The following is a 9,018-nucleotide window of genomic DNA, read 5'->3' as shown; positions in this document are numbered from 1 at the left end:
CTCTTTTAAATCAATTAAGACCAGAAGAAACTAAGAGTTAGCTTTCTGGTAGCAGGGCCTGCGTGCCAAGGAAGGAGAATGAATGCTGTTCCTACAGATAACTTCATCTCACTATGCAGGCATCTGCCCTGCAGGGCCGGAGCGAGAGCTGCTGCTGTTTGGCAAGAGCAGACCTCATGCTGAAGGCGAGGTTTGCTACAGCTTTTGGCTGGCATTTGGACTGTAAAGGACGGGAAGCGGGCCGGGCCGGGCCGGGGAGCGGGCGGCGGGCCCTGCCTGACCCTCTCTGCGCCCTCCTAGGCCAAGCGGAGCGGGAAGTGGAGCTGCAGCGTGTGCGGCCAGCGGCAGACGGTGCAGAAGGTCAGTGGCCGGCGCGGCCTGGGCCGGGGGGGCGACCCGCGGCGTCTCTGACACCGCTGCCGGGCCGGGCCGGGGAGGAGCCGTGCGGTGGCAATGGGAAGCCCGGCGTGGTGCTGGAGAGCCCTGTAGGGTGTCAGTGGGGAGCGCAGTGTGGCACCTAGCCTACCCAGGACATCGCACGCTCAGCCATATGTGCTAACTTGAGTTAGCACTTCAGTATTACCCGGGGTGCAGCCGCACTTTGTGCTATTCCCTTCTGCCTTGTTTTATTACTTTTTTACAGGTTTACGGCCAAGGGTCTGGTCTGGACTGTAGGCGCCATGTCCAGAAATTAAACTTGCTGCAGGGTGAGGCAGAGGAAGCAATTAGTTGGACATCTCGGTAGAGTGTTTAATCTTTATCTGCTTTTTTCTTTTGTTGTGCTACAGTTGATGACTGTCTTCACGCACTAGTTGCCTCTTACCTGGTTTGAGCTCACAGGAGGGTTTTCTGTCCTGTTGTAAAGCCATGACACATTTAAGTTTTGTCATCACCTCATAGAACAAGCTATTTCTTGGGTTTAGTGTCCCGGCATGTTTCTTTTGACAAGGATTTTTTTCAGATAAGTTTAGTTGATCAATAGTATGGGTTGGTCAGACCTTTACCTATTAAAATATATGTAATAGGGTTGTTGAGGGTTTTTTTAAATTGGTCTTGTTTACTGTTTGACAAGCTGACTGTGGAGATGTCCATCTTGCAGACTGACAAGCCATGCAGAGGTGCATCCTCCCCTCTAAGCTGTTGCTACCCAACTGCTGGTATTCAGGGATTTCTGTGAATCTGTTGAGCAATCACTGCTGCTGTTGATGAAAAGACTTGTTTAGTGCAAATATTTGGGTGTAATTCCTGCTGGTCTGGAGAATCTGAGTAGCACTTTCCTGTTTATTTCATTCCTGAATTGGTTTACAAATCACCTCATCTTGAACTGATCTTGAACTCGTCCAGCTTCCTTTTTATTCAAGGTTATTTTCAGAAATCAAAGTCAGATAACTTAGTCATGTATATGCAGTGCTTCACTGTTAAGCTTTGGGAAGAAAACTGATTGTTTGTTCACTTTATTGAAAAGGGTTGCTATTTCTGTTCTCAAAACATTGTGAAATTCAAAACATTGTGAAATAACTTCCCTTTTTCCTTGGTTGCTTGGGATATAATCAGTGGGTTTAAGCTGTTGTCCCAAAGACACACATATCCCTAGTTATGATAAGTTAGAATTTATCATTTCATGATTAGTGGCTTTAGATCAAACTCACTACTCTTATTTGTACTGAAAGGAGGGCTATCCTTTAACTAGATTTTTTTCAAGTATTTGGAGATATGTCTTGCCAAGCCTTCATTTGACATCTGCTTTCCTATAGATCTTTTTTTTTTTTCTGACGTGCCTTCTGTCTGGTGTTCCTATCCGTGCTTTCTATACAGTCCCTTGTGCTATGACTAGGCGATCTGAAAACTGTGAATCAACGAACAGAAGTGTGCTCTAGAAACTCAAGTTTAAACCTCTATTTTAGGTGCACAGAAGACTCTATAAATGACAGAAGAAAAATAGCAGCCCAACATGAAGACAGTTTGTTCCAACAGGTAAGAAACCTACAAAGCTGAGGTGAATACCAAGCCGTACTGACCTCAGTGAATCAAAGTGAAACCAGTGATCCCTTTATATGGACTCAGACAGCTGAAAGAGCATACAGAGAGAGCATAAAGAGAGGTTCCAGCAGAGAGAATGAGATGTACCAGAAACTCTGCTCCACCAGGATACTGAACCTGGGAACAGGAACATGTCCTAAACTGACTTGTGATTTGAGGCATTCAGCACCTACATAACAGTGCCAGAAATGAGAAGCCTGTATTTTGCTGTTTCAGTAATTCTTCAGTGTTGTAGGAGGGAAGGGCAGAAGTCAGTCGCTGGAGTAAATATCTGGACAAGGACAGTGAAGATCAGGAAGATGAGGAGGAGGCAGCAGGTGCAGAAAGGCAATGGTTCTGTTCCCGGAGGAGGAACACCGTGGAAGAAGAAAGGTACAGAAAGAACTTTTTTTTTTTGTAATTCCTGTCCAGTGGTGACATTTGGTTTGGAGGTAGTTTATCTCTGATAGCTGCACAAAGTACAGGTTGCAATGTACAACCTGAGCTGTGCAGGGATTTGTTTTCTGGGGGTAGAACTTCTCTTATTGCTAGAGCATTTTATGAAAATTTCTGGTGATTTGTGGGAAAAATACACAGTGGAGCTAATCTGTCCTCTTTTATGAATGGTTTTTTTTGGCCAGGAAACACCAGAGGAGCTCCCTCTCCAGTGATATTCAGGAGTATGCAGAAGAAAATGGAGTTTTCCAGCTTGCCTACCAAGCCAAAAAGGTTAGAACTGCTGATGTATTATAGAAGATGCTTCCTACCAGTAAACCAAGAGTGTTCTCTTGACCTCTTTTGTGTTGTCATAATTTTGAATTTTTATGAGTCTTCCTCTGCTCTTCTGTTTGAATGACTGGGGAGGAGATGAAAATTATGTCCAGAGTTTCTGTCTGAAGGGTTCTCATCAGGCAAAACAATGCCACTTTGTGTAGGCTGAGTGGTTGAGCTGGATTCCTCCGTGGGCACAGCTGGGATCTGTGCCACTTTGCTTGTAGAGCGTGTGATCGTTGAGGTCACTGGGATCACCTGCAGTCCCACTGAGGTTGGCCTGAGTCTCCACAGCCCAGAGATCACAGGCACACCCACTGCATCAGCCTCAGTTCTGCCTCAAGAGGGCTGGTGAGAATTAAAGTGCATTTGAAGGATCTGAGTGTTCTTTGCCTGTTTCTGTGCAGCTTGGCCACATGTGCTGCATTTATAACCAAGTTCTCTTTTTACAGCGCAGGAAATGTTTAGTAGCATCGCCCAATGAAGATGATGGAGATGCTGTTTCTGGAGACAGTGTGGTTCCTGCTGTCTGTGAGTCTGTAGTGCCTGAGGCGAACACACCAACCCCAACTGCTCATACCAAACCCTCAAAGTGGGAAAAATTTCTCTCATGTTCGGACAGTTGTAGTGAAAACAGTGCCAGGGTCACCTTGTCACCACAGGAGGGCAGTGGAAGGTTGGGGCTACACAGCACCACTGCGGCAGATGCTGGTATGGCCAGTAGCTGCTCAGAACAGGCTGGAAGAACTCTACCTCAAGGTACAAGTTTTAAATTTAAAAAGTGTGCTGCTAGCACGGAGCAGCTTGCCTCGAAGCTGCCTGGCACCACAATGCCCAGCACCAGGCGCTCAGCTGAGGAGGATGTGGTGTTCAAAGAACCTCAAAGCCACTTGCTAAGGGCAGGATCTGGTGGGGTAGAGACCACTGCAGGAAGGTGCCATTTGGTCAGCACAAGGCAGGCGAACACCCTTCCTAACTGTAACACTGGGCTAAAGCCTAGCAACATTTCTTTTGAACAGCTCTTCTGCACAGGTGAAGAGTTTGATGATGATCTCTGGTAAGTTCAGGTGTATTTGGCATTGCTTTCTTGTTTGTCTCTACAATGTATTTGGCAAGATTTTGAACTGAAAGTGGCTTTACTCAAGTCTTACAGAACTGCACTAATAAAGCTCTCACCTTGCTTTGTGGCTGTGTTTGGGGGAAGGGTACAAGGGTGGAAGAGAGTGTTGCAGTGGACAAGTACTAGGGTTATGCAGTGTTGTCTAGCAACCTTGTCAGCTAAAAGAATGGAAGTAGGTCAGCTTGGGGGGAGGAAGCTTCCAGGCTCTAAGGAGTCCTGGCCAATACAATTAAATTCTGTGATTACCTCCCCCTTATGAACTACAGCTTTTTTCCCCTGCACTACCTCTTTGTTTAGATCTCCCATGGCAACCCCTTTCTTCCAGAGCTGCAGAGCAGGCTAAAAGCCAGCATAGCATTAGGTTTCTCTTCAGAAGCATAGCCCTAAGGGTTCACCAAGGTATGTGCAAGAAGGCAGGCCTGCCTCCCTCACAGAGGGAGCTGCTTGAAGTCACCTGCCCTTCACCTAGTCCTGACTGAGTTACAGCAAACAGAAATAATACATCTATGATACTTAAATACACACACAGACCCATCACAGAAAGTGTTCTTTATTTGTCCTCCATTCTACAAGCACTTAGGAACATGAGACAGAAACCCTTAGCAGGAAGAAAGGTGAACCGCTGAGTGAGTTGTACTGCATGGTCTGCTTTCGGTTAGAAGGAAAGTGCTTTTTGTTACACAGACTACAAGTGAGGTGGCTGTTTGGAATATTGGATGGCATCTAGTGCTGCCCCAATGTCGCAGTTCTTTGTCTGCAGGAGTCGAGTGAGCCATCCACCCTCATCAGAGAAGCCCATAGAGAGCATCTGGGACAGAGATTCAATGAGGCGAGGGTCTGCTTCTGTTAAAAAGGAGAACAGTTTAAAGTTGAAGTATTTCATGTAATTGGCAAACCAGCCAAGGGTGTTAATACCACAGTAGGTAGGGTTAACACCAATCCTAGTAAATCTAGCATAGCTGATTAAAAGCTAGAAGACATGCTTTCCTTTGTCTCCCAGGAGAGCAGATGTTCGAGATAGAAGATACATAACTAGCTAAGAAAACTGCTGAGTCAGACTCAGCTGGCCTTGTTGTAAGACTCTGCTGTTGATCTCCCTTAAGTGGCCTTGTATACTGGTATTTGTTCCCACCAGAAAAATGCTCTCTTAAAGCCACAGATGTACTGGTCTGCATTCAGCATTAAAAGGCTCTCAGAGCACAGAGTAAGCACAGGATTCAGGACACCACCTTCCTTCACATTGCTCAAATGGCCTGTTAGTCTAAGGTGTGAAAGTCCTGTTCAGACTTAGCTGCCCACATTCAAGAGGAGAACCACCTGTCTGTCTCTACCAGGGTGCAAGAGCTGCCATACCTGCTAATGAAGTTATGGACAAGTTCAGCTGTAACTTGCAACCTTGTTTCTACCATCTCTAAAAGCAGGTTTACTTATGTCAAGCAAGCTGGCAGTTCCTGAGTGAAAACTACTCTCAGCTATGGAACCTGGGCACATTCTCATACCTGGTGGGAGATGTGGGTAGAGTGCAGCTTCTCTCAGTCCTGTAGGTCCTGGTTGGGGAGGATCCTGAGATACATCCAGGGAGCTGGGACCCTCTGGCATCTGCAGAGACTGCAGTTCACCTGTGGAAGGATCCACTTCTTTGGAAGATAGGTGGGTCCAGTCCTCCTCACCCCCTGATGAACTGCTGGACTCACTCGGTTCCTGAAATGGAAAGAAAAAGGGTCCATGTGCTGCAGTGCTCTCCAGGTAGGAGACATGCTCCTATCTGCCTTTAATACAAAGAGTTACATCCACACGATGTCCCATCACTTTTGTTGTAAGCCCGTAGACCAAAGGTGCTGTATACCACTTAATCTGCTGACATCTTAATATTCAATCCCACAATGCATGCTAAACTATTATCTTCCTTTTTAGTAAAGCTGCAGCAAGCATTATTAACTAAATTAGTGTCACTGTTCTTGTACCTGGGACTGGAGGCTGCCATCTTCCATTTGTGTAGGCACAGGATCTATCACCATCTCTTGTATCTGCTCTGCAACAGCATTTACTTCTGTAGCAGAATCTGTGTTACTCCAGTCTGGTTTGGTCTGAACATTCTGGTTAAGAGTACTGCTGTTTGACTCAGCACTGTTCTCTTGACTGGAAGAAGCAGGAGTCACTTTGCTTCTCTGTCCTCCATGTTCCACATCAATGTCAACTTCAATACCTAGAGGTGCATTTGAGATGGAGAAGGTCTTAGAGAATTTTCCAAAGCACAGTCCTGAATGAGCATGGATCAATCCTGGTCTAAATGCTGTAAGGTTTCTGTAATCCTACAGTTTGACATTAACATGTAGAATTAAAATGCAAAGCATTCTTTAAACAAAGAATAGTTAAGCACCAAATAGTCATCTTCCTCTAGACAAGCTGTACATTTAGAGGGCCCAGGCAGAAGTTATCTAGGTCCGTGTAAGCCAGGCAAAATCCCGAGTCACCACTGACTTTTGTTACAGTAGTGAAACGTTAATGAAATCTTTCATCATTCCCACCCAAAGGAGGGCTCTGGAAAGGTACCGAGTGGCTGTTCTAAGCCTAGGCATTAATAGTAGTACCAGGAGTAAATTAAGCCTTCTATGCCTGGTAGCATGAAGTGGTTGTGGTATCCGTCACAACAGCTGAGTGCTGTTCCTGTTAGAAGGACCAGTCTCAGGGATTGGAGTAACAAAGTCAGTCACTTACCCAGGGGGCTCAGAAAAGCTGCAACACTCTCCCCAACATTCTTTAAGAAGGCGACGTTGGGGTCCTGAGGTGGGCTGTTAGTAGAAGCTTCTAGAAAAACAATTTCTGTTAGCACACATAGCTCAGAGGGAGAGAGCACCTACAGAGCGTATCCCCACGAGATCTTGGTGCTCATTTCCTGTCACTCACATACACTGCACAACAAAGGCAGTATAGAGACAAAAACTGGAACAGAAAAACAGTGGCATTAGCATTGTTAAGGCTCATTAGCCATGCTGAAAGGCAGATCTGGAGTAGAGTAGCAACATGCTTGACCTAACAGCTTGGCTTGGTTTGCTTCCAGATACTCTCTGCATCCTCATCAATTGCATGGGCCCAAGCATGCCTTAAAATAATCCTGTTCTGTGCTGAAAGGTGCTAATTAGTTCAAGCAAGTTAGATTAGTTCCTATGTGTTTTATCCACCCTGATTCTATCCTGTGCTGCAGAATCTCAGCTATGCTGGCTCCACCACCACCTTGTTTACCAGAGCATCTCCTCTTACCTTCCGCAGTGGGTGGACTGGAGGGTGCAGCACTGGCCTGGGCTTGTTCGGCGTTTTGGCACGGAGCTGCAGGGCCGGGATATCCCCAGCAGTGCATCCATGGGAAGGGTGGCACACCATGCCGCATCTTCCGGAGCCAGCGTCCTCGGGGAAGCCACTGCAAAGGGTAACACTCATGTGACACTGTTCACGCAGCCGGAGTCCCAGTAACTGAAACTCAGGACAATTTGAAGAATATCCCATTCATTAGTTCCCCTCCATAGATTTTGCTCACCTCAAATGGGTTTAGCAGTGGACTTTGAAACATCACCATGTTGTGCTCCTTGTGGATGCCTTTACCCTCGCAGGTGCTGCACAGGTCATAGTCTGGACAGACCGTGCACTTGAACCTGGCACCCACCACCGGTCCTTCGCAGCCATCACAGATCACATTGGGGTGCACCATGTCGCGAGGAGGCTCCTGGTTGCACTGCCCGCGATGTTCCCGCTTGCACTCCTTTTTCTCTATTATGGAAAGGAAACTTTGCATCAAGAACAAAGTTACTATTTAAAGGCTGGAAATCAGGCAGAGAAGGAAGTACAAACAGCCCCTGTCAGAGCAGTATTCATAGAATACCAGGTTGGAAGGGGCCTCAATGATCATAACCTTTCTTGGCAAAAGCACCGTTTAGGTATTGACTTACTAGGTCAGTTTATTTTTACACTGGCTGCCAAACCATGGCCATGCTGGGGGCATGTAAGAGAGCTTAAACCAAGTGTGAAGGGGTTTCGTAAAGATACCTGCTCCTCAAACTGGGCATGCCTCATCCTTAACAGTCTCTTAGAGTGTTTATTTTAGATTAGTACTTGCACTACCCCATTTGGCTTCTCGTCCTACCTTCCTAAGCACTGCAAGAACAAAATGTTTCTGGAGAGTGAGTTAGGAATAAATGCCAGGAGGCATAACAGATGAGAACACGGACAACAGCCACTGGCTTGTGTGACTCATTAGATGGACTGTGGATAAAGCTTTGCAGGTATCTACCTGAACAGGAGGGATGAGGGAGCAACTATGCACTGAATAAGCTGGAACTAAGGCTTCCTAACATACTGCATTAAAAATACCGGTGGCAGGGTAGTGTTTCCAGGGAGCCAGCACAACAACAGTGGGCCCGCTGAGATGACATTGCTAAGAAGAAACTGTCACCCCTTCACCACACCTCAGCAGGGAGGGTTCCCGTTCTGGCACTACCCTGCCCTTTATTTCTCTCCCCCCCCCGCCCCCCTGAAGGCCGCATGTTACATCAGGCCCTTGAGGACAAGGGGAAGGGCCGGGGCTCGCTTCTCCCATGTTCGGCGGCCTGCCAGCGAGCACACAGGGCAAACCCCGCTACCGCCCCTGGGAGCCGTGCGGTGTTACCTTTGATGTAAACACGGAAGACGCCGTTCTGCACGTAAGGCATCGCCATCTCCAGCTCCTCGTCGCTGGAAAAAGCGATCAGGTCGCCGTCTTCATCTGGAGGGGGCAGAGCGCAGGGTTAGGCACCCGGCCAGGTGTCACGGGGGCCCGGGGGAGGAGGAAGGCAGAGAGACAGCCCCGTGCCCTGAGCCTTCCCACCCCCGGGGCACCGATCGCGGGGCCTGACCCCCAGCGGGCCCCCCCGCCGCCCCTCACCCTTGTAGTGCATGCGGCAGGCGGGCGGCGGCCCGGCCCGCAGCAGCCCCTGGAAGAGCTCGGCGACGCGGTCGTAGATGGCCTGGTAGCGGGCGGGCGTTGGCAGGGAGAAGCGGCGGATCTCTCGGGCCGCCCCCTCCTTGCCCAGCAGGTAGGCTTTCACCGTCAGGGCCGCCCGGCAATTCCTGCTGCG

At 48.0% G+C, this 9,018-nt stretch overlaps 2 protein-coding genes across 4 annotated transcripts; one reads left to right on the top strand and one right to left on the bottom strand.

Moving 5' to 3' along the window:
• The first annotated feature begins 113 nt into the window (after positions 1 to 113).
• MRNIP (MRN complex interacting protein) lies at positions 114 to 3,985 on the top strand. Its single transcript, XM_026858500.1, has 7 exons — positions 114 to 185; positions 301 to 360; positions 644 to 741; positions 1,905 to 1,974; positions 2,276 to 2,412; positions 2,661 to 2,748; positions 3,243 to 3,985. The coding sequence occupies exons 1-7, from the start codon at positions 114 to 116 to the stop codon at positions 3,849 to 3,851; spliced, it is 1,134 nt and encodes a 377-aa protein (XP_026714301.1). The 3' UTR covers positions 3,852 to 3,985.
• Positions 3,986 to 4,444: 459 nt separating this feature from the next.
• On the bottom strand, positions 4,445 to 8,999 carry SQSTM1 (sequestosome 1). Of its 3 annotated transcripts, none has more exons than XM_026857907.1 (8): positions 8,826 to 8,999; positions 8,571 to 8,666; positions 7,446 to 7,675; positions 7,172 to 7,328; positions 6,629 to 6,718; positions 5,875 to 6,116; positions 5,410 to 5,611; positions 4,445 to 4,753 (listed from the first exon to the last, which is right to left on the bottom strand). In XM_026857907.1, the coding sequence occupies exons 1-8, from the start codon at positions 8,836 to 8,838 to the stop codon at positions 4,596 to 4,598; spliced, it is 1,188 nt and encodes a 395-aa protein (XP_026713708.1). In that variant the 5' UTR covers positions 8,839 to 8,999; the 3' UTR covers positions 4,445 to 4,595. The 3 variants fall into 3 exon arrangements, with proteins under 3 accessions (XP_026713708.1, XP_026713706.1, XP_026713707.1); XM_026857905.1 differs by having other exon boundaries at positions 6,629 to 6,715; positions 8,826 to 8,995; XM_026857906.1 differs by lacking the exon at positions 6,629 to 6,718 and having other exon boundaries at positions 8,826 to 8,995.
• Positions 9,000 to 9,018: the final 19 nt, after the last annotated feature.

Source organism: Athene cunicularia (genome assembly GCF_003259725.1).
Source record: "Athene cunicularia isolate RWA chromosome 13 unlocalized genomic scaffold, athCun1 chr13_part1, whole genome shotgun sequence".
NCBI lineage: Eukaryota > Metazoa > Chordata > Aves > Strigiformes > Strigidae > Athene > Athene cunicularia.
This window is presented reverse-complemented; position numbering and strand designations above follow the sequence as displayed.

Coding starts and splice junctions, on each gene's coding strand:
- MRNIP (XM_026858500.1), top strand. CDS start 114: ATGCAGGCATCTGCCCTGCAGGGCCGGAGCGAGAGCTGCTGCTGTTTG. Junction 361..643: donor AGCGGCAGACGGTGCAGAAG/GTCAGTGGCCGG, acceptor ACTTTTTTACAG/GTTTACGGCCAAGGGTCTGG. Junction 2,749..3,242: donor TTGCCTACCAAGCCAAAAAG/GTTAGAACTGCT, acceptor CTCTTTTTACAG/CGCAGGAAATGTTTAGTAGC.
- SQSTM1 (XM_026857907.1), bottom strand. Junction 7,676..8,570: donor CTTCCGTGTTTACATCAAAG/GTAACACCGCAC, acceptor TTTCCATAATAG/AGAAAAAGGAGTGCAAGCGG. Junction 7,329..7,445: donor CACTGCTAAACCCATTTGAG/GTGAGCAAAATC, acceptor TACCCTTTGCAG/TGGCTTCCCCGAGGACGCTG.